This window comes from Python bivittatus, unplaced genomic scaffold, assembly GCF_059951505.1.
Source record: "Python bivittatus isolate LINGU-HERP-01145 unplaced genomic scaffold, Pbiv_v1 ctg000530_np1212, whole genome shotgun sequence".
NCBI lineage: Eukaryota > Metazoa > Chordata > Lepidosauria > Squamata > Pythonidae > Python > Python bivittatus.
Window position 1 is genome coordinate 6819286 of NW_028277085.1, and position 24970 is coordinate 6844255.

At 43.7% G+C, this 24970-nt stretch overlaps 1 protein-coding gene across 8 annotated transcripts in view; it reads right to left on the minus strand.

Moving 5' to 3' along the window:
• GRAMD2A (GRAM domain containing 2A) overlaps nucleotides 1–24970 on the minus strand; it is a 43558-nt gene that overhangs the window by 13682 nt on the left and 4906 nt on the right. For 6 of the 8 annotated variants that reach the window (XM_088148515.1, XM_088148514.1, XM_025166808.2 and 3 more), the window contains exons 2-3: nucleotides 2084–2179; nucleotides 1013–1073 (exon numbers count right to left, since the gene is read on the minus strand). In XM_088148515.1, the coding sequence (XP_088004641.1) occupies nucleotides 1013–1073; nucleotides 2084–2169 (147 nt within the window). In that variant the 5' untranslated portion in view covers nucleotides 2170–2179. Of the gene's footprint in view, nucleotides 1–1012; nucleotides 1074–2083; nucleotides 2180–9287; nucleotides 9468–22666; nucleotides 23194–24970 lie in introns of those variants that run through there. The other 2 variants (XM_025166810.2, XM_025166809.2) reach the window with 2 other exon arrangements.

Here is a 24970-nt window from a genome sequence, read left to right on the forward strand (position 1 = left end):
TTTTCTTTTTTTAAAGGCAGGGAGAGCAGACCACGTTGCAACCAGATCAGAAAGAAAGAGGCAAGATGCTACTGGGTTCACGCACCCCCTTGTTCATTTAACTGTTACTGAATGAGTAAACCAGAGTTGGCTGAGCTCACATAACACATGAAGCCGTAAACCAGTGTTTCTCGACCTCAGCCACTTTAAGCTGTGGGGACTTCAACTTAAGCGGCTGAGGTCGAGAAATATTGCTATAATCCATGGACTTGCTGTGCTTCAATCATGCTTCTTCCTTGTTATATTTGCTATTGATCACTAGGAGGCACTATAGGACAGGTTTCATCCTCGTTTGGGCTTCATCAGGCATAGGTGGCCTCCATATAATGGAACCAACTAATGTATGAAAACCACTTACACCTGACAAGCCCCAACACAAGGATGAAACCTCCTGTTCAGTGCTTCCTAGTGGTCAGCCATAAATATAACAACTTACAAGCACTAAACTCAAGGACAAGCTCTAAACTCCCCTGGGGGGTTGGGGGAGTCTTGAGGCCTCTAATATGAGGCCTAGACAAAACCAACAGCTATAAAGCTCTCTTGGCTGAGAATATAAATCAGTGTTTTTCAACTTGGAGAAGTATCTGAAAGTTGCCAAGTCTGAAAAACACCGGTGTCAATAAGGAAGATTTATCTCTACAGCATCTATGCTTGTCCCTTGCATGCTGTGATTATTTGTTTTTACTTGCTCAATCCCAGACAAAAGGTAGAAGCTTCCCCAAATGTAAAATGTAGCAGATGCCACTAAGATTCCTGCCCATGTCAAACCAATGGCAGAAGATAAGAGTAGCAAGGCCAGGAAGGGAGTGCGCGCAGGGGAGTGATCTCAGGTTAGCAGGGCAGACAGCCTTGAAGGGAAAAAGAAGTTGAATCCATGAATCCAGGCCCCCCTCCCATCCCTCCCAACACGGCTATCAAGGAAAGTGGCCGTGAGGTCCATCAAAATTATGCCCACCCTCTCTCCCTGACTTACCGTGACTTCTCGGTGACATTTCTTGAGTTCCTCATTCTTTACAGCATTATTCAGATTCAGGCTGCGAGAGAAAGAGAGAGAGAGAGAGATTGAGAGAGACTTCATTGTTGAACACCCTTGGTCTCTATTTCTATACATCACTCTTCATAAATGAGACTCTCTCTCATGCTGATATCCATTAGCAGAAAGGTTTTTTTGGAGAGGGATTTATTCATGCCGCTAGCTCCCAAGTGGAGGAAGCAGATGTCTGCTGAATTCTGCCCTTCCAGATAAGAAAACGACACGGACGTGTCCATGAAGTCACCATACAGGGAGTCAAGATCAACACGGCAGCCTTTCCTCCGGCCCCTTCTTTTGGAAGATTTATTGCAGGCTGTCACTGCAATGGGGTTGGGGAGGGTGGTCAGCTTGGACCTCTTTCAGTAAAAGGTAGTTATCGATTCATTATACAGAACACTGAAAGGAAGGTCTTCAGAATTATGGAGGGAAAACATTCAACTGTTTGCATTTTTGAGTTGGACAATCTACCACCTGCTTCTTATGTACTTGTGTCTCAATGGGCATGATCTTCCCTGAACTGCTGTAAGCCCTCCTAGGTTAACAGGGAACTTTGAAGGGGGAAAGAAGCGATTTCCAAGAAGAATTTTCCTTCCCAGTATGCCATAATCGTGATCTGCCTAGATTCCCTGTAGGTATGATTTATGCTGAGAAAGCATCAGACATGCATACTGAAAAATATATGTGCAAAAAAGAAATATGCAAGTTAAACACACAAATGCTAAACACACAAGCCGCCTTAGCTCATTTAGCGCTGTATTCAGTTTGGTCTTTAATGCTGACTTAAAAACAGCCGAAGATTTAATACCAAGCTGCTCAAAATTCCATTCTGAGGAGCACCATTCTGTGTGTTTACTCAGGAGTAGGTCTTTCGCCCTTCAAACTGCAGCTTGTACCGAACTGACCGAGTTTGCAATCATCTGGAAAAAGCCGTTAGCGGATGCTCCTGAGATAAGGTGGAACTTGTTCCAGGCGCTTGGCCTTTCTGCCAAGCATGAGGGACGTCATGCTCACCTGCCATTTGGAGAATCCAAGCTCTTTTCCTTGTGCCATGCTTCCAGCTTGTCCAGGCTGTGCATGGGCCCTGATTTTTCATGCATTGGTTTTGAGCTGCAGACAAATGGAAAAGGGTGAGAGAACACACACCAAAAGAAAGGTGGGTTTCAGCAGTCTTATTTAAGCTCATCATCACCTTCTCTTTCATCTTTTCTTAGTCAAAAATGTGCTCCTTGAGAAACATTTTTCTTGAGCAATTTTTAAAGAAGGAAAAAAAACCAGGTTTGGTTATGAAAAAATTGGGTTTTTTTTTGTTTTTTGTTTTGCTCTTGGGGACATTTTTAATGGGAAGGGTAACAATGGTGTTGCATTATCTACATTTGTACACTACCTGCCTGACCAAGGACTAATGGGGGTCAAAGTCTCCAGCAATGTTTTTGTAGCCCTTTCCAGCCTCTTGAGCATCAAGAACCCTTTTTCTGAAATTTGCAGAAATCTCTTTTAAGTGCCTCACGGTTCACTTCCACAAACCTGTATTATGAAGAGCAGATGCTGATGGCGGCATCCACCACGTTTGGGTGTCTGTGTTTCAACAGAGGAAGGTCCCTAAAACCCACACCTGACTGTCATCTCATTGGCTGAAGCATCTGACTCAACTTACCCCTTTAAGGGGGTTGAATATCTAGGGCTTTCCATATATATTTTTTAATAAAGACAGCAAATATTGGCTCAATATATAGAAGACATACATGGCACAGTATGCTACGTTGGGTGTTGTTTGATTAACCAGAATCTCATTATCTATGAATAGGATTTAGACCAGTGTATCTTAAACTGTTTGACCCAATTATCTTTTCCCAGTCTTGAATAACTTCATTACCGCCCTCCCCGAAAAAACCAGTCTCTTGTTTTACAGAAGTGTCTTCGCAACAGCAGTCCCAAACTGGATCCTTAACTCACAATATATGCCCAAATTACCTCCTTTGGGGTAATTATCCCCATATTAAGGACCACTGATTTAGATGAAGTACAGATCATATCGCAGCTCTGATGGTTCTCAAGAGCACACAACCCTTCTCTCCCCAGTGTAGAGCTAAGGGACCATGCTGAAAAAGTGTTCCTTCTTTCTTCTAGAAGAACATCATGGCAGGGAGAAGACTAACTCGGCCCTAAAGATTAGCAAGAGAAATTGCAGGGAATCTTCCTTTCTTCTTTTCAAAAAAGCACAATTTGAACTGACCAGTCTGGCCTCCTTTATCGTATAAAGAAGGAGTTGCTTCTTCAATGCTTGCTTTGCTCTCTTCTCTTTCTCCTTGAATGCCATGATTGTTAGATTGTATTGCTGTAAACCACAACACAGATGGAGCACATCATAAAAACAACAGGGCTGAATAATCTGTTCTCCAGCAGGACGCAAGTAGAGGTAAGTTAGTAGTCTTGGCAGTAGACTGATTTGAGCAAACAGTAAGAGATAAGATAATGAGGAAGCTAGGTGTGACTCTTGAGTCATCTGAACAACAGAGATAGCTACTATTGGTTAACTGCCCATCTGGATTTTTTTTTGATACTCAGATATAAAGTTAAGAAAAACTTAACTCTCCACAATACAAAACCTGCAGGACTTCCACCATAACATCAGTATTAAAAGTAGATGCCCCCCAAACCCAAACCTTGAATGTGAGCAACCATAATTCAAATGCTAAAGCATCTAATTTCTGTCCTATCTTCAATCAAAGCAAGTACAGTAGTAAAAGTAATTCAAGAATAGCTTATTGTATTGAATTATTACCCATTTCTCATTATGCATGTTACTGCTCTGTGGCTACCAGCAATGGAAGCCAACTGGTGGGAAATCTTGGGAAAATACTGATGTCTGAATGAGATCTCTATCAGATCTTGGAAAGGAGTATTTCCCAGCACCTATTTATAGGTATGAGGGTGGTAGGACACAGAGGGTGGCAAAATGCATTAGGGAAAGGATAACCTCAGAGGTACTTGGGGCTGGATCTTGTGGTTAAAATCCAGAGCCTATTGCCCAAGAGAAGACCCAACAAATGAAGGCCATGGGTCAGCCCAGTTATGTTGGGGCCCACCAGGAACTAATGGTGTGTACCGAAACCGCTTTTCTTCTTGCTTCTTTAGACTCTATTTTCTGGGTTGGCCATCTGTCTAGTTCCAAGTGTTTGCTTTATTATTTTTTCTTTGAAGATACCCAAAACAATGTGACGCTTATTTCCAAGGCTGGGGAGGAGGAAGAGACTCATAAGACAGGTCCAAGGTCTAAAGTTATGTCACTGTGCCACTGATGCTAGGCCAGTGTTGTCCAAACTTGGCCACTTTAAGATGAGTGGACTTCAACTCCCAGAATTCTGGGAGTTGAAGTCCACTCATCTTAAAGTGGCCAAGTTTGGACAACACTGTGCTAGGCATATGAAAGATACAATTTACCCTCCTGCTTTTTCGAGAGTTTGTTTTAAACTGGTAAGGTGACAATCCAGAAAGCAAACCGTAAGTAAATATTGCAACTCAAATAACTTCTTCACTAAAATAACCTGGGAAGGTGTTAACTATTCAAAAAAGCTTTCTTAGTCACAAAGAAGCTCTGTTTACAAAGCATTTATCAATGCAAACTACAAACAACCAGAAAAGGCCAGCATATTTCACCTGAACTAAGATGCAGGAGCTGATATTAAGTGTGTACAGCCAACACAGACAAAACTTTTGGAACAGATGGTAGAGGAGATAAAAGCAGAAGTACAAAGATCCTTCACTGAAGGTTTGATATATAATAGGAATCCATGTGGCTTGTCTCCATCTATATAGCTGTTTATGTATAAATAAATCAAACTTTTTTGGGAAGGAAAAATTCCTACTGTGGCTGGCAGTGCAGTCCCACTGGGGAGCCTACAGCAATTTACTGATTGCCCCCCCCCCCCTGGCAAAGATGCAAATCTGGTTATAAAATACTAGAATTTTAAAACAACCCAGAACATCCAGCTGGTTCTTCCAATTTGTGACTCACACTTTGGCACTCAAGCAGATGCTAAGGTTAAAGTTTTGCATTTTGCATGCTTAAACATTTTTATAGCTAGCATGTTTTTGTGTTTTAAGGAATGGATTCCGGCTTCAAGGGCATTACTGCATAGCAAAGCAAAGGGGTCAGAAAAACAAAGGCCCATATTGCTTTTGAAGGCCCGCAAACTTCTAGAGAGGCAAGAGAACAAGATGGGAAGCGATGGAAAGAAGAGGGCTGCCCCCAAGAGTTGCATGCCCACCTACTTCCAGTAGCCAAGAACTAAATTGGTTTTGTGGATTCTGGCTCCATAATCTAGCAAAACCAGAATAAGTTTCCAGAGCTCTCTGCAGATAAATTCTTCCTTCACTGATTCAAGGAGACAAAATCACCCTAGCTTTAAAAGTCACAGCTATCAAAAATTTGTAATTAACTTTATTTACTAGTACCATAATAACTGAGGCATGTAAAGATTCCTCTTTTATTTAGGCCCCTCTCTTTTCCCCAAAAGCAGCACCTGAAGCAATGGGATACAATTACCTTGCATCCTCTTGCTTCAGATGCCAGGTTTGCAGCTGGTGCTCTCCAGAGAGAGAACATGGCATTGCTTAAGGCAGGCAGACAGGCCCTACCGCAAAATACGCATGCATGATGCGTCCCAGGACAGGAGCCTTGTCTCACCTCCCATCAGAGGTATGCAATTGCATCACCTTGCATCGTTTTGCCAAATCAAATGGATGTAAATAGTCTCTTTACCTGGATCCCATGAAAAGCTCAGGTCACAGACCATCCCATAACAACTGAAATAATATGATTACTGTTTTTATTACTGCTATTTATACATAAATCACGTATTGATACATCAGTGTATGTATGATTTATATATATTTTTATATACACACACACACAATCATAAATTCATGGTTTATATGTCTTAAGCAGTAATGCGTCTTGTTTGCTTTTGGCTTAGAAGGAAGTATGAACTTACTGCGTGTGGCTTCGTAGTGATCAACAAACTAAAACGTATTTAGCATTGTGTAAAGGTTGTTGAACAAACCATTGCTAATGTTCTGGCTTAGGGTTATGGGTAAACTCAACCAAGGTTTAACAAGTCCTGCACAACTGAGTGATAAGCTACTAATACCTCCCTGAACAGTAAGAGAATACCTCCCTTTACAGAGATTTATGCATAAAAGGGATGGTTGCCTTAGATTCTATCAGCCTTCTAGGAGTTTGACTTGGAATAGTTAAGTTTTGATTCTACTTTGCTACCATTTCAAAGCATTAAGTCCTCTAGGTTAAAAGACATTAGTTCGACGTTTTAATATTTGCAATTCGGTAGTTTCAGATTTAAATAATAATGTACTGCTTTAAAATGTTGTTATACATTATTGTTACCTGTAACGTATTTGAAATGGGCCAGAGACTTACTTGATAGACTACTGATTTACTTGCTACATTCTATATGACTTTTGCCCCCACTTTCTTGATGATTTTCTCCCTCTCCATACAGGCATTTCAAAAGATATAGATAAATAGACAGATACCTAATTTTTTTTAGAATTTCTTTTTTTCCTTTTTATCATATTCTTATACATCTTCATACATTGTATTGTTTCAGTACTATCATGTTTACATGATATAATTAGAGATTATTAATATATTATTTAGATAGCGTTTTTCAAACTTGGCAACTTTAAAATGTGTGGAGTTGAAATCTGCACATTTTAAAGTTGGCAAGTTTGAAAAACCCTGGCTTAAAATATTGCAAATAGAGAAAAGAAAGAAAAAATTCTATCAGTATTAATTATAATTTAGGATGTCAATATTACAAGCATAAAATTACAGTGGTACCTCTAGTTACGAACTTAATCCGTTCCGTGACTCTGGTTGCAACTCGAGTTGGTCTCAAGTCGAGGTAAAGTTTCCCATAAGGTTCAATGTAAATATGGTTAATCCGTTCCGTCCTCTGAATTTGGTCGCACCACGAGGCAAATTTCCCCATAAGGTTCAATGTAAATACGGCTAAACAGTTCTGAAACATATGCATTTTATTTTTAAACCTCAAAAACCTTCCAAATGCCACAAAAACCTTCCAAACGCCACAAAACACACCACAAGGGTCACCGAACGTCTCCTTGCTACCGTGATCTCACCCACAGGAAGCCGCGACCGCGTGGCAGCAGGGAAAATGGCCGCGGATCCGGTTCGTATCTCGAGGCAGAGTTCGCATGTCGAGGTAAATTTTTGGGGCCGGAGCTGGTCGTATCTTGAAAAATTCGTAAGGAGGGGCGTTCGTAACTAGAGGTACCACTGTATTTGGCTTTGTCATCCAAAGTTAAATATAACATTAAAAAAAATCACATCGAAGTATTGAGTATGGTTCACTATTTCATGCAGCTAAATGAAGCAGTCAACCCACCCAAAGGTTCCACCATAATTTTTTTCTGCAGGCAGTATTCATACTGGATGCATGCAAAGTTGAAACCTGCAAATCTGGGATTTCTACTTGTATCAGAAACACGTAACTGCTGCGAGCTCGGCACCCAGTCACATACGACAGAATTTGTGTTTGGTGTATACACGCCTCCAATTTCTGACCATATAATAAACACAGCCTGCAACTCTCTGAAAATCTTTTGCAAACAGCTTCCACTGAGCAAATAAGCTATTTCAGGCTCATTCTTGGCCTCTGGCCTGGTCACCTTATCTGCACAGATAGTTGGCTTATCAGATACCAGCTTGGCAGGTGGCTTTTGGAAAACCCAAAGTAAATAGCCCTTGAGCTAAAGGTTATCCTGAATAGCCAAAGAGCTGCAATTCAAAGGCTCAAAGGAGCAAGAAATGGCCCAAAATAGACACGCCATTCCAGATAGAGAAAAAACAAGAATAGCCAACACAGGAAAACTAACAACTAGGTGGGCATAGGAGGGGGAAGGAGAGTAGAAAGACAGATCTGCTGGGCATCAAATCGATCAAGCAGCACTTGTAGAACTGGAATAATGCTTAAGATTTAGGAAGCTCCCGCCCCTCATCTCACAAGCAGAACGGAAGGTTTCTTTGGTAGAGAACATAAATCACCCTACTTTGGACACACTGTCTAATCAAGTTTATTTTTGCTCTGAATACATCCATCCATCAAATCAAAGATGCACATTCTAAGGCCCCAAGGCCTAATATGATCCTCAAAAGCCATGGATGCAGTCCTTGGAATTCCTCCAAAATTTACCAATTGAACTTTAATTTCTAATTTTACCCCCCCCAAAAGGAAAATTACAATATAGATGGGAATAATATTACCTTGTTTAATTCTAATTCAATGTCCATGTAAACTAAACCACAGCTTGTTTGCCTTGGCTCTGCCTCCTTTGGGGCGTATGGCACCCCACACCACCAGCACAACTTTGCATGCCAGTGAAACATCAAGTGCAATCCATCTTCCAGGCTCAGGAACTGCTCTTTCCATTCTTTTTACTTCTAAAACATCAGAAAATGTTCAAATGCACAATGCAGATAGAGGGAACATCTGGGAGGAAGTCCACAGGAATTTTTATGCTTATATAGTTATAGTATCCTACTTTGGACCCATTGTGCAAAGACCCAGCTCTCTGGAAAAGGCTCTGAGGCTGGGAAAGGTGGAAGGAAGGAGCAGAAGAGGATGACCAGTGGCAAGGTGGGGAGGCTCAGTTACAGTGGCCATGGGGTGCCATTGGAAGAGCTGAAGGACCAGGTTAGGGATAGATTGTCATAGAGAAAATCTATCTATGCGGTCGCTAGGAGTCAAAAACTACTTCATGGCACATAATCAATCAATCAATCAATCAATCAATCAATCAATCAATCAATCAATCATTGCAAAGGCCATATATGAGCCAGTAATAGTCTCAGTAGTCCCCCAGGTTAGCCAAAACAGATGAGAACAGTCACTCATACTTGGTGGTCTCTAAAAGGGCTGAGACTGCAAAATGTCCAGAATATGGAGAGAGAGGGAGGGAGAGAAGGAGAAAGAGACCCCATCCCTTGCTCTTCCTGCCCTTTTGCTCAAAGACAGCCCATGATCCTCCAAAAGAATTCAGGGCAACCAGAATAGGTTCAGAGAAGGGCAATGATGCTCGTGAGACTGGAATCTGGATTCTGTGAAGAGAGACTGAAAGATTTGGGTGTGTGGAGCCTTGAAAAAAGACAATGGAGATAGGACTTTTCAAATACCTGAAAGGATGTGATTGGGTCTCATTCACTCCAGAGTTCAAGTTACGGATAAGAGCAGTTTGATAGTGAAGCTAATGACCCGAGAGGTGGAGGTGGCCTCCCTCTAAAGGTGTTTAAGTGGTGGCTGGACAGCTGTCTTCTCCTCTTGGGCTGGCAGTAAGACATTCTCCTCCACAACACCTAGAAGCAAAAAACCCAGTTCTCACTTCCAACACCTTGCTACCATCTCTTGTTGTACCTTCCCATTGCAAAATCTAGCTCCATCTAAGCAATAGGTAAGACACACTAAGCCACCCAGGCTGAGTAATAGGGATCTGCAAGCCATTATCTGCATAGCTCCATAACCAACTGCTGATGGCTTTTCCAGGGTCAAGCATACAACCTTTGAATCTGAAGCAACCACCACTTTTGGTGAATGTTCATCAGAGGTTGATTCCAATTGCTGCTCAGGGTAACCAGAAAGGGTAATCATTCCAAGTTTGGAAGACACATTTAATCACTCAGGGAAGCCACTGGGTCTGGCATCAGTGTCATGAGGGGCAAGGCAGCCTGCCTGAATTAGTGCATCGTGAAAAACCACTCCCGGATGCTAAGAGATGGCTCTGCTTTCTGGATGCACATGGAGAGCAAAAGATCAAAAATTTTGCATCCAAAATCCATGGAGCAGGAATAATGTTGCTGTGTACACCCCGATTTCCCATTCTGGCAACTTTTTTTTAACATTAAACACAAAACTGCCATCTGCTGCCTCTGTCTCTCTCTGCTTCACACTCTTATCCTCAAGTCAAAATGGAAGACCCAGGAGATGAAGAATTCAGGGCCAGCAAACAAAAAATGGAGGGACATGGAGGGATAAAACCACCAGAGGCCCCAAAACAGCAAGTAATCTTCAGTTAGGTTGCTACTGGGATGTGTGGAAAGAACGTTATCCATCTTATTTTGCTCCTGCCCTTCCCCAACCTGGATGCCAACTCCCATCATCCTCATCTACAGCATGGCAGATGACTGAGAAAAGCTGACCTAGAGGCCGAGTTCACCACATTGTAGTTTGTCTGGCTTAGTACCATGGGTCAGTCATTTTTTTCTTGCAAGTTATCCCTAAGTGGAATGTAGGAACTGGCAGTTTTGAAATGTTTTGATGTGTGTAGCACCTATTGATGGCTCATAATCAAGTCCAGCGACCAGATAGATAGATAGATTTTCTCCATGAGTAGCACCTTTACTCCATGGGTAACACCTGGCAGAGAGCCAGTATGGCATAGTGGTTAAGGCAACGGGCTAGAAACCAGGAGAATATGAGTTCTAGTCCTGCCAGGCACGAAGCCAGCTGGATGACCTTGGGCCAGTCACTCTCTCTCAGCCCTAGGAAACAAGCAATGGCAAACCATTTCTGAAAATCTTGCCAAGGAAACTGCAGGGACTAGTTTAAGCAGTTGACTCGAAGGCATCAATCAATCAATCAGTCAATCAATCAATCAATCAATCAATCAATCAATCACCTTTTGTAAAGGCATAAACAGCCAGCAGAGATTGTTCTTAACACACATTAAGACCTAAAAGCACAGGGCTAACAGAAGCTGTACAGATCTATAAAATGTAAGAATATCTTGGAAAGGAATTCCAAATAAGAGATAAAATTGCCCTTTCCTAGATCTCAGGGCTAAACAGCTCTGCTTCTCTGCTGGCAAAACAGCACTGGAGAGATCTGGAATCTCCAGCATCTAAAAATAAACTAGTTCACAAACCAGGTTCCTATCTCTGCCCTGTTTTAAGTCCCCTTATCTGGCGGATGCAAACTTCTGGAAACTGCCCCAATGCACACATGAGAATATCTTGTAAATGAGTTCAAGATAAGAGATAAAGGTTTCAAACTTCTCTTTTTTTCCCTCTGCTTTCTTCTCTTCAAAACCTCAATGATGAATCACCTTTGATAGAAAACAGCGCTGAAAAAGCTTAGGGCTCCCCTAGATCTCAAATGAAAGCATGCATTTACACTTTCTCCTCCATTTTAAGCCCAATGATCTGGAGGGAACTTGGAGAAACTTGGCTAACAACTTAACTTCCTGATTAACGTATAAAAAAGGTGGTTAAGACAACATTTTAGTGCAACAATTAAACAAAGCCAGGGCAGCTGATAAAATCTTCAAGATAAGTAAAACCAAGGAGAGGCCAATGAATAGTCAAGCTGAGTCAGACCAGAAGCTCAGCGAAGCCAAACACCCACCCACCCTGGAAACTGTTTCCATTCCCCGATGCAGTGAGCCAGATACAAGGCTGGAATTCCCAGGGTTGGGAATGGGGCTCTCTGCGATGGGAAATCCATTTGCTTAAATGAAGAGGAAGGTGGGTGAAGATCAACCCCCAAGACCGTTAAGCTGGGTTCTTTCATCCACACCTCCAAGCAGGGCTATTCCTGGCAAGTGCCCTGTAGAAAGGACTCCAGAAGCCTGGCTTTTTTAATACTGCATTTTTATTTGCAATTGTTCATACAGTACTGCTTATAAGCTGCTTTGGGAAAACTGCCTGTAAAGTGGAAAAGAAATAACTGCAGTAAAAATAACGCACGTGCTTCAGATAGGGACGGACCCCAAAGAAAGCTTCTTCAGCAGACTTTCTGGATTAAGCAGGATCTTATGGCAGATTCTTTCCATTTTGAGAAACAGCCATTTGATTTGCAGGTGGAAATAGGTTGGGAACACGGGCAGCTGGAAGAGTTGTGCTCGACTAGCGGCGGCCGCAAGTCAAATCTTTAAAATTTCTGCCATTCGTATTGGTGGGTTTTGAAAAGATCTGCGTGTAAGGCACGCACTGCAGGGAGTTCTAATTCTTTCATTTAAAATAAGTGTGTGTGTGTACTGCCTATAAATACACACATACTCACGCACACACTTTTGGACGCCAATATATATCAGTAGCCTCAAGGATTTTCCACTGACGCAAACAGGAAACCGTTCCACCAAAACGAGGAGCAGATTGTGTGAACGCAAGGAAGGTGACGTAGGGTCTAGTTCCGAGGCGGCCGGCTCGCTTACGGATCTGAAGTTTTCGGCGCCAGTGTTCAAGTCACAGCAAGCGTCCCAAAGAAGGGAAGCATGTGAAAGGGGAACATCACGTATAAGCACCGCTGTAAAACACGTATGAGACCGCGTGCAGTCAACATGATGCTTTAAATGAGTGTTTCTCAATCTTAGCAACTTTAAGATGTGTGGACTTCAACATCCAGAATTCCCCAGCCAGCATTGCTGGCTGGGGAATTCTGGGAATTGAAGTCCACACATCTTAAAGTTGCCAAGGTTGAGAAACACTGCTTTAGGTAACACAAGACCACAGGCCTTCTGGCCCAAGTACAAAATCTAACCCAGAGGAAACCCCAGGATGAGCTCAAAGATGCCAGGAGCAAATAGGAAAAGAATGCATTTTGATTTCAAGGACACTTGTCCAGACTTCACTGCCATAAGCACACACAGGTAGGTGGTATCAACCCTGTAAGGTAGACCAAACCAAAAAACCAATGCCATATTGATCTAAAACTACCTTTATTGAAACAGCTATAGCAAGAGAATCTTGCAAGTCTGAATGTGCGTCCCCCACCCTCACTTTATCCTCCTGTCCTTCAAGGCCATCCCCTATGCGCTCTACAGGTAGTGTGCTCAGCCAAATTGGCTGATCTAAAAAAAAAAAAATTAACAGAGTTGGAACCGATTACTGTTTGATAGGAAACCACTGGGAAACTTAGGACCGAAATCTAGATTGCAAATTAAAAACAACAACAAAACCCCACAAGATTCCAGCCATAATAGTTACCAAAAGATACCAGTACACGTATTATTTCTCCATAAGCCTATTCCAATTCTTAATTTTACCAAGGCTTTACCTAGCTTTACTCTATAAGCAATAATTAAATTTTAATTATTTTAATTAGTTTTAATTATTATTTTTAATCCTAAGTGTTATCCAGCAAGCAATCTCAGCCATCCCATGAACCAGAATGCATCAAGCATAACACTTTACCCCAAGGTCCACACAGAACGTTCATGTAAGGCTGTGCCTAACCCTACCTTGAATGTTTTTAGCCTAAATGTTATCCGGAAGGAATTCCAGCCAGAATGGTGGCCGGAAGGTGTCACTAAGCATAAAATTTCACCCAAAGATAACCCTGATGTTGAACATTACAGTACACTTCAAATATCCTAATCCTAACTTCACCCCAAGGACAGCTGAACTATTTTACCCTAATCATTATCTGCCAAGGAATCTCAACCGTAGCAAGAACATAGCACTAAGCATAAAACTTCACCCAGAAGAAGGCATGACAAACATTTTTGATTTTTTTTTTTTTGCATTGTGATCAAAATCACTGTCTAGAACTGTCCGTGAGCTTCTCTTTTCCCTCCAGGTGAAGAAGCTGAGGATCTGCCTCCATCTTCTCCTGTGATCATCCCAATGGTTGGAGCCCATCTGCAGAAAGGGGGTACTTCCAGGTGGCATCTTTGAATTGCTTGTGCAACGTTGTTGGAGTGGCAAGAAAGGAGTAGGGAACGTGGAGGAAGCAAGAAAGGTCTTAGGACACTTCCGGACATCTGGAGTCGAGTCACTTCAAAGAAGAGTTGTCTTTCTGGCGGGGAGTTGAAAGCTCCCATAACTTCTGTCAGAAAGCACTGGCGCTGGTGGGGTTTCCCAGTCAGAAATGGCCGACATGCGGTTCACAGAAGATTTACTTTGGGCTGCATCCAAACTCACCAGTGGGCAGTATTTTTATCGGGGCCCAAGATGTGTGCAAAATCAAGGGTAAGCTTTGGAGGACTCCAAATCTCTTCCTAGGGGGATGTCTTCAAAAAGCAAGAAGACAATGATAGGCGGAGAAGCAACTACGTACAAAAACAGGGTGACCTCAGTGTCACAGGTGTGGTAAGTGGTGGTTCAGACAAAGAACTGGGAAAGATGGCTGGAGGGCTTCCTTGGCTGCAAACACTGCAACTGAAATCTGACTTTGTCCCCAACAGCTTTTTCTCATGACGCAGCAGGACAGACCTCCGTTGCAAGATGTTCAGGGAGGAAATCCAACCTGACCGATTTAAGGAACCTTGATACTATGTCAGCAGGAATAAAAACAGACCACAAACCTTTAAATAAATCCCATTTATAAATAAATATTTATAAATAAATCCCATTTATTTAAAGGTTTCCAGGTTCAGCCACAGACCACCTTAATTTTAACAAGGCTGCTTTGCCCGGCTGGGGGTTGTATTATGGAAAAAGCTGCTGTTACAGGTGAGGCAAGACACTTGCTCCTTAAAATTCAGGAGGGAGTTCAAAACGGACCCTCTCACACCTGCCTTTATAGTTTTTTTTTTTATAAGAGCTTTATCATTGGATTAGCTGAGAATACTGTTGAAGTGGCCTAGAACAGAGCAGAGCAGGAGAGCCACATGACGCAGGGCAGCTCACCCCAGGGGTGGCGCACACAGGCGCTAGGTGAGCATCTGCGCAGGCTCGAAAGCAGTGTTTCTCAACCTTAGCAACTTCAAGATATGTGGACTTCAACTCCCAGAATTCCCCAGCCAGCATGGCTGGCTGGGGAATTCTGGGAATTGAAGTCCACATATCTTAAAGTTGCTAAGGTTGAGAAACACTGCTCTAAAGCCTTTTGAAGGCCTTCAAAGCCAAGAACATCATCCAGAGTCCATGAGGGTGCAGACACACATCTATTTGCTAAACAAATGCATGATTTTTCGAGAGCTCTCCTCCATCTGCACCCAACCTCCTCCGCAGGGCTGCCATGAGAAAACATGGCCTGCTGCTCTTGTAAATTAAGTTATGGTTTGTGTTCACCATTGTTGAAGTCACAATTGGCCAGGCTTCTGGCTGGGTTCACACCTAACGGCTAAGCCACAAGATGCGGCCTACGAATTGCGTTACCTGGGTTCCTATGCTCGGCAAAGCCTGGCTAAAGCCTTAGTGTCATGGGTGAATCCAGCTTTTCTCCATCGAAGCTGGCTGATTCGATGCTACAGTATTTTAAGCTCGGTCTCAGTTTTACGACTTTAAACATATCTATATCCCGCTTTACCTATAGCAGCTCATGAGAATGCAGATGGGGGGGCTCTCCTTTCATTTTAACTTTAGAACAACCACCCTGTGAGGTTGGTTGGACTGAGAAAGGGACTAGCCTAAACTCACCCTGGGAGTTTCTGAGTCTGCGGATCACAGATCCCCTCTCTCCGAGTCTTCTCAAACCAGACACATTGACTCTTCCAAGTGCATTTCTCCCACTGTATCCCCCTCGCCATACATGCACGCATACATGCTTGTCCGAGAAAAAGAGCAGGGCCACGCCTTCAGCTATCACAAAAGTTTAGTAGTGTTTACAGGATACTCAAAGTTGCCCCTTATAAACTTCCTTGGATTGTTTGTCTATGCAACGGCACGCTCATAACCTTATTCCTCTTTTTTTCCTCCTACATTCCCAACCCTCCCTGCATTGTGCTTCAAACTAGGTCAGGGCATAGATAGAAGTGTGTGTGTGGGGGAGGAATGCAGCTCTCTCAGCCCTGATTAAACAAATCTCTAGGTAGGCATCCGAGGGAGAGACGTCACCCCCCCACACACTTTTGGAGGGTAAACGATGCCCCCTCGCAATGCATCACAGCCGCTTGTTCAACCCTGACTGTGATATGAACCAAATATTCAGGATGGCTCTCGTTCAGCCCACAAGCCAAAATGCCCCATTACTCAAGCAGCAGCAGCAGCAGCAGCAGCAGCAGCAGCAGCAGCAGCAGCAGCAGCAGCAGCAGCAGCTTCAGAGAGTTCAAAGAGATCCGAATAAATACCTTGGGGAGAACAAAGCTGGGTGCGTGTGTGTGCTGTGAATCATGCTTACTGCATGCACCATGCTAGAGGGCAGAAGAGCGCTTCAGAGAATCAGCCACTGCAGAAGGCAGAACGGATGGCAAGCAGCCTCGTGCCACAACATTTACAACCGACTCTCTTTTCTGTTTTCCACATGGTACGGTTGGAGCAGTGTTTCTCAACCTTAGCAACTTTCAGAATGCTGGGAAATTGCTGGCTGGGGAATTCTAGGAGCTGAAGTCCAGCTCTCTTAAAGTTGCCAAGGTTGAGAAACCCTGGGTTGGAGAGTTTCATCCTCTTACTAGTGGCAGGCAGGAATGACTTGTAGTCGGTTCTCAGCAGCGCAGCTTGGCATGGGGAACAACCTGACGTACTCCATCCTTATTTTGTTAGGATCAGAGTCTGAGTTGGAAGGTGCCTTAGAGGTCATGTAGTGCAACCCCTTGCTCAATGCAGGATTCACAAGAGCCATGTTTCTCAACCTTGGCAACTTGATGTGTGGACTATAACTCCCAGAATCCTCCAGCCAGCATGGCTGGCTGGAGAATTCTGGGAGTTGCAGTCTACACATCTTTAAGTTGCTACGGTTGAGAAACACTGCACTAGAGTACCTCTGACAGATAACCATCCAACAGGAGAACTCACCATTTCACACGGCAGCCTGAAGCACAGGCTGGAAGCTCATGCAATCATTAAGTCCCTCTACTCTGAAACTTCTTCCTTGCAATTTTAGTTTTAACCCATTGTTCTGGTCCTGTCCTCTGAGGCAAAAGAGAGTAATTCTGTTCCCACTTTTGCTGATACAACCCTTCAGATGATTTGAAGACTGCTATTCTATCTCCTTGGCTTTTCTGTAAGCTAAACAGAACCAGTTCTTTAAACATCTGTTACAACCCTTGGATTCCAGGCCACTCCCCATCTAAGTGGCCCTATCTGAACTTGCTCCAATTTGTCACTGTCCTTTTCCAGCCGTGGTAGCCAGCAGCAGAAACAGTATTCCAAGTGGGATCTGACCAGGGCAGAGCAGTGAGGAACAACTTCCTTCCATGAGCTCTGGATCTGATGAAGTGAACTGAAGCTCATGAAAACATATGCCTTTTAATAAAAGTTGTCAGTTGAAAAAGGTGCTCCTAGAGTTCTGATTTTTTTCCAGTGTTTTGGACTGTTAGGCTCCTGTTAATATATCCCAAAATAGCATTTGCCTTTTTCGCAGCTGCATCACACTGTGGGCTCATGTTTACCTTGTAATCAGCAAGGACACCTAGATCTCTTTCATATATATTACTGCCAAGCCAGGTCTCCCCCATCTTATACTTGTGCCTTACATTTTTCCAACCCAGAGGCAGAACTTCAGATTTCTCCCTGTTACATTCCATTCTATTTGTTTCACCCACTGCTCAAGCCTGCCTGGATCATAATCAGTCTCCTCTCTTTCATCTAAAGTATTAGGCACCCACCACTTTCTACAATCAAATGCATGACAGTATACCTCTCAGCCAAAGAGACTCCTTCTCCTACAGAAAACGTCCCTTGCCCTTAGGTTCATGATCAAGAAAAATGGCACGACATAAAAGGAAAACAAGGATAGGAAGGAAAAAGAAAACAAATGCTTTTTGTTTGCTTGCCGTAATTCCTGATGTCTATCCCAAGTGCAATATGCAAGGGGCAGCCAAGACTTAGAGGCGCCACTGTGCAGCCCACAAAACATTGCAAATGGAGCGCCACCTCGGCTAGGAGGTCAGAGATTATTTAGCAAAGCAATTAAAAAAAGAGCACCGATTTCAAGATAACATAGGAAACTCATTGATATAAGATACAATCTCCAAAATGTGGGTTTGGATAGGAGTTGGTTAGAGGAAGCAGGTCAAAAGGCTTTTGATCTTAAGCAGTGAGCCTCTTCTTGAAACCCTGGCTGCTATTTTGGGGTCAACCCCCCTCTTTGCTAATTTTAGCTACTCACATCCATGGGAAAAGCCCAGCTCATCCTGTAAAGGGAGGCTGGAAAGAAAAGATGGGGCTGGACCTGTTCAGTCCGTTTTCCTGGGCCAGGATGTGAGCAAAGGACTGGAATCAAGGAGGTGTGAGACAGCTGAAAACTGGGAATTGGACAACAGATGGAAAGCTGTGAGCCTATAAAAGTGCTTTTATAGGTGAAAGTTGGGTTTAATCGCAATGGGGGGGAAGTAGCTTTTTGAGGGAAAGAGGTTACATCTTTCTTTCCTTCTCCTAAGGATTATGGGGCTGCAGCATGGGAGGGAAAGAATATTAAACCAGTGTTTCTCAACCTTGGCCACTTGAAGATGTGTGGACTTCAACTCCCAGAATTCCCCAGCCAGCCATGCTGGCTGGGGAATTCTGGGAGTTGAAGTCCACACATCTTCAAGTGGCCAAGGTTGAGAAATACAGATCCAGAATTTCACAAATGTGACCTTGTGAGGAGGCAAGGAAAATGGCGTCAAGGGGAAAAGTCAGTGGTTTCATGCTGATTTCCTGAAGCTTGATGTGTATTAGTTATTTTTGGACGCTTTGTTTGGATTGTCAGCTCCAGGAGAAGAATGTGTTTCCGGGGAACGAAAATCACCGAAAGCCAACGCTGTGCAACTCAGCCTCAGCACCCCATCCCACCGTAATCCAATAAATGTTTTCTCTTCCGCTTCCTCCTTTGCAAAATACAAAAGAACCTGGGCTATTCCTGGATGAAACTCCGCCAGACACGAAGAGTCCCTTCATATTTTTGTTTCGCCCTGTGCTAAAGAAAGCCAGGACCGCAAAAAAAAAAAAAAAAAAAAAAGCCGCTTCACAAATTCATTTTAGGGCTTTTGCATACCAACTGGCACTATCAAATACTGTTCACGTTCCCCGGGGACTGAAGCCCTACAAGGAGCCTGCCAAAATTCGGAGTTGAAGCAGCTTTTCCTGGGGCACAGAACGGATTCTCTGTCATAGCCTTGCACTATACAGCACCAAGGAGACCCGTGCGACGCTTAAAAAAAACCCCAACCCTCTACTGTTATCATATTCAGAAGGGCACTGTTTTGTGTTCGGTGCCAGAACTCTTAGTGTGGAACCTATAGTCAAGTAAAAGTAGAAAAAGGAAGACAGATGGAAGATGAACCCCAAGAGGACCAAGATTGGGGGGGTGGCCCTTCTAATCCAGAACACTGAATTAATTTGCACGTTGCAGAAAGTCACTCTGACTTCTCTCTGCATCTCCCAGATTTTCTTCCCGCTGCCCTTGGCTTTATTTTCTCCCTCACTTTCCCTTTCCATTTTCTTATTGTTATTCTGCCTTAAATTGTTTTATGGACTGTTTGTTTTCAGCCACACTAAAAAGACTACGTGCTGAAGTAACAGGGGATGGAGGAAATCAACCGGTTTGTCTCCAGCCCCCCATAAAAACTCCACCCACCTGCAGAAAAACCCAGTGAACGCTCGGTGGAGACTCTGGAAGGATTCCCCAGGACCCAGAAGGCTAGGGTGGCCTTTCCCAATCTGGTCCCCTTGAGAGAGTCGAACTTCAGCCCCGTTGCCAGGAGCCATGTGGGAACAGAAGTCCTGCTCAGACTTAAGTGGGTTTTTGGCTTCCGTCACGCAAGGGCAAGATTTGCTTGAGTGCATTTTAAGTTGGTATATCTCAAGAGCAGATCAGGAGAGAGAACAGCCAGCCCAGCCAGAGATGGATTTCGCAGCAATAAAAATGAAGAGAACATGTGGAACTGAAGAGAACATGTGCCTTGCTACTTCCATTCTAGAAGGAAGATTTAAAGTTTAAAAAAAACAGACAAATCCTCAACCAGGCACAACTGCCATGGTTGCCTAGCCTGGGGGAAGCTCCACCAGTCAGTTGCCTGTTATTTAAACCTGTACCCCAAACAAGCAAAATCACATCAAGGGTGAAGATGCGCTTAATACATTTGAATCTTGTGCCAGTGCAGGGAAGGAGTTCTCAACATCTGTCCCCATAAATACTTAAGCACAACTTAAGCACTTGTAAAAAGATGCTCTTAGTACAACTTTAAAAGTGCAACAGGAAACTTGGGTTCACACAAAATGCTTTACCCATAAACCCAGGTCAATTGCTGCATTCGCACATAATAAAACCCAGTGCTTTCGCCTAACAGAATGACCGGCCCATATAGCCTACTAAAACCCTGGCTGGGTTTTTCAGAAAACGTTGAACCCCAGATTAAGCAATCTCACCTTAGCCTAGTCTAGTGTGTTGCAAACATCCTGCCCAAAGTCAGCCCTCCACTCCCCCCTGGTCTTCTGCCCTTCTCCCGCTGCAGCGGGCTCTGATTCGCCTTCATTCAGCCACTGCAGCCTCTCCAACCCTCAGGAATTTTGGAAACACGCAGGGGCTGAAGAGGTCCCCTTCCACGTGCCGATTCTTACCGGCCCCACATTGAGGCACGCTGCACTGCCATCCCTCACTTGGTCCCTGGACTCAACTGCTCGAGCCACAGCCAAGAAGCCGAGTTAGTTAGACAAGCTGCAAATCAGGAAGCTGGCAACTGACAAAGGAAGCGTTCTTAGCAGGTTGAAGCAGCTTTGTAGCACCAAGGTGATCTCCTTAAGCTGCTCACCGGTGGGCCGGCTTTCGTCAAGAGGAAACTTGGAGCTTAAGAACACGCACCTGAGGAGTTATAAAAACCCAATATCCTCATTACATACAGACAACAGAGAATAAAGTCTGACAGGGACAGCCAGCAACTGACAATCCATGTCTTGAATCCACCCATATGGAAATAATGTTTAGTTCATGAGACATATTTCAATTCTGGGTTTGGACATAGCATCTAATTATAATAATATGCAGGTTATTGGGGGAGGGGGTGCAGGGAATCCAGAGCCATTAAAAATAAAAATAAAAGACCACCCACCAAAATAACACTCAACACTCAAAAGTCCATTATGTTGTAATATTTCAGGGACAAATGAAGATCCTAAAATATTACAACATGATGGACTTTTGCTGATCAGGACTGAACGACAAGGCTTTAAGGATTTGTTTATAGATATGAGATGGGATATGGGAAGAAGAGATTATTTGTTGTATTTTAAGAGAAGGTAATAAGTTACTAAAAGTGTTTATACATACAATTGTTTATGAAGGAGAAGTCATTTTTTATATATTTCTTTTCTTTTTCTTTACTATATTCTTATTTCTTATTTCTTTTCTATTTTTTCTTTCTATTTTCTTTTCTGCACTTTCTATTTTTTCTTTTATTCTTTATCTTTTTAATTGTAATTTTTAATAAAATTACTATAAAAAATTAAATCTATGATTTCTCAGTTTGCCCTTTCAGGCCTGATGTTGCACCAATCCATCTTCCTTCCTACCCATTTCTGAAGCTTCAGAAGCCAACGGGGAAGGTGACAACTTAGCTGTAGAGCGCATGTTTGCATAAACAAGGTCCCACATTCATTGTTGGGACTTCTCATTAAAAGCAAAAGGAAGCAAAGTTGTGGAACAGATTTCTTTCTCAATCCCTATGCACCCAACAAGGCAGGCAAGCTGCACAAATTCCAGAAGCTGTTTAAGATAATCAGAGAAGCTAAAGCCACAAAAAGGACAGGGAGGGGGTGACGGCTTTGTGGAGCCCCCCAAGATTGTGCTGCCGAAGCCAGGAAATAAGGGGAGGTGCAATTTTCCCCTTGGGGGGCAGGTAAGGAAAAAAAAAAAGGTGTGCTAAGCCTCTGAAAATTAATTCAGCCCCCAGAAGGAAAGAAAAAGGTTGCTTATCCCCATTCTACAGCTTTAAATCCGGGAGGGGAGCAAGAGCGGGTCATAAAGGCTGCTTTCCTGCTGCTTAGCTCTTAGAGCCTATTCATGGCACCTTCATTCCTTGTATTTTTAGAAGAAAGTTAAACAAAGAGGCATTCTTATAAGTAAGCTCCCTGGCCACAAAAGTTCCATTGCTCCTTTCCTAGGCAGCCAGCCAACGCGGAAGAAGGATTTGACACCAGACTTCTATCCCAAGAAGATCCACGTGACAATATTTGCATTGCCCTGGCAGCACCCACCAGAGGCTCCCAATGGTTCTCCTTCCACCTGGAACTTTCACCAGGTCCCAACTGATCTGGGGCAGCCCGATCTTTAAGCAAGGGCCCCAAAGCTGGGGGTGGACAGGAAGCACTTAAAGTGAGGACCTGCATTCGCCCTTGAACTTGGGTTGGTACCCAGGAAATGAAGTAGGCTGGTGAGGAAGGAGGCTGGCCCCAGGAGAACTCAGGCTATGCTCAGGCCTCTTGCTAGGTAATGCTTTGATTGATTGAGGCTTAATTAATAAATCACAGGGTCTGGGTTGACACTGTGCCCTCATCCAGACCCAACGAAGCATATCATGGCTTCATGTGTGGTCTGAACCAGGCCCTAATAACCAGATGCACACACCTTGCTAAGTCATGGTCGGCACAAACCACACTAACCTGGGTTATTCATCATACCAAACCATCAATCATGGTTTAGAAAACCCACGCTTGGCTTGACACAGTGCACTAAGCCAAAACAAAACAGACTGCATAGTTACCATAGCTCAGAGGCAGAGCGCTAGGTCGGCATGTAGCGTGAGCCCGAATTCCTCGAATCTCCAGTGAAGAAGATCAAGGCAGGAAAGGATGAGAAAGACCATCGCTAAAACATCTGGGGAAGCACTGCCAGCTTATGAATGGTCTGAGGGTAGCTGGACCCTGAACAGATGTCTTTGTCCCAAGCCCCTTGAACTGGAGAGTTTACTTCTAGAAAGAACCAAACAGGCCTTGGAATGAACAGTCCAGGTTCAGCATGATCCAGAGGAAAACAGAGAGATTGACATCAGTGAATCCAGATCATTCCCAGATCAACGAACCCTAACTTAGAGTTCATTTCTCCTACCTTGAATTCCATGATGGAAGGAAAATAGGATATCAATACATTCCTACAAAAAGTTAACCTGCAGTAAGATTCTTCAGTAAAAATACCCAAACTTTACACACAGTCCCTTGGTCTTTCAGTGCCGAGCATATTCCACTCAAAACACTCCAGAATTTTTTGCTCCCGACTCTCTTCAGCAGCACAATGTGAACTAGATTCCCTCTCCAAGCCTCACACTGATTCTTTCACCCACATGGCATATTTTTAGTTTCTTGCCTGACACTTTCATGTGAACTTTGCCTCATCACACTCTGCTTTTATTAGCCAGGGCCAGCTCTTTTTGCATACCAACCAAAGATACTTTGGTGACCTCATTGTACCCCATGAATCTCAGAGCCTGGGACAAGACGTGAATATACACGGGGGTGCTCACTTCCACAAGGACAAACAGTGGGTTGTGGTCTCAAGAGATACAAACCTTTGGCTCCCAAGCCTCTTTCTCCCCGTTTCTGGGAGATGATGATGAGCCTTCAGTTCACTGCAAACTGATCAATCTTCAAGCCAGGATCAAGACCTGAACTGAATCCACAGCTATGATTTCTACTAATCATAATTAGCCATACTCAGATGGAAACAGCTCACCAAAAAGGGAAAATAACAAAAGGGGAAAAAGTATCACAACAGTGTAATTCTCACATTTGCAAAACCATCTTTATTTATGAAGTGCACTAAACCTTAATACAGTTTGCTTGGTTTTAGCTTAGTCTGATGTGAGAACTGGCTGTTGTGATCTGTAAACCATGACTTCTAGCATCATGTTGTATGTGAAACAAGCTATTGGGGCTTATTCCACAAAGACTTGTTTAAAATTCTAGTTAAATCACATGGTTAAGGCCACTCATCCTGAATGTAGCTGGTTTCAAACCTAGGCTTTTTGACAGGGGTTCTGAATAATTCCAGCAGCGCTGATACCATTTCAACTGAACTTATCAAATGTACTTTACGAGCACATACACACGACGAGCTCAAAAGGACAGCCGTGCACCAGTGTTCTGTTTTGCTGTCAGCTCTATATCCTACCCTAAACCAAACAAGGCATGGAATATTTCAGAGAGATATCAAGGCTTAAATGATGACATATTTTTTCCGCTAGAATGCAAGTTCATCCTGATTTAGGAGACCAACATCTGTTGACCTCATTCCCCCTCATAACGGAGGACAAGGCTGGTTTGTTCAGTCTGAGAAACCCTTGCCCAGTGAGGTTTCAAAGCTACTCATTTAACAGTCTGTGCACAAGGAGATGCTTCACCTCAAACTTCCTTTCCCTCTACTTCCAAATCTGGAGGATCCACTGGAATCTGGCCAATCCCCCACTCCTCAATCCACAACCTGCTGCCCACAGATGTGCTCAGCTTCTGCTCCACCACTCAGCAGGGCTTTGAGAGTTAAAAACTCCACACATCTCGAGGCCCCAGAGAAGGAAAAGCTGATTAAAAGCATAACCAGGAGCATAACCTTGATCATCTGTTTCTCCCTCTTTCGCACAGACCCCCCCCCCCGCCTTCCAGAGATCAAGCTTGTCCTTTCAATCCCCAGATCAAAACTCTTCCTACTCATGTACACAGTATTTTTCTATTGGTGATACTCGATTTTTTTTTTTTTAAGTCATAATGGTTTAGGGGGTGAGAGGTTTGGGAGGATAGCTCAGGTCACGAGTAAGAACTTGGGGGCCCGCAGAGGTTGCTAAACTACCATTCCCAGCAGCCCACAGTCTGAGCCAGGCTGGGTGGAAGCCTTGGGAAGCCTATCTGCTCCCCGTCTGTGACCCGCAGAGGACTGGGTGCAAGAGTCCTTCCTCAGAAAAAGCCCCCCCAACTCTGGCCTCTCCAGGCACATGGCAGGCAACTGACTTCAGCCCAGCCCCAAATGGTCCCAGCCAAGCTGCAACCCACTTGGCTGATGGCAGTCTGCAAACACCAAG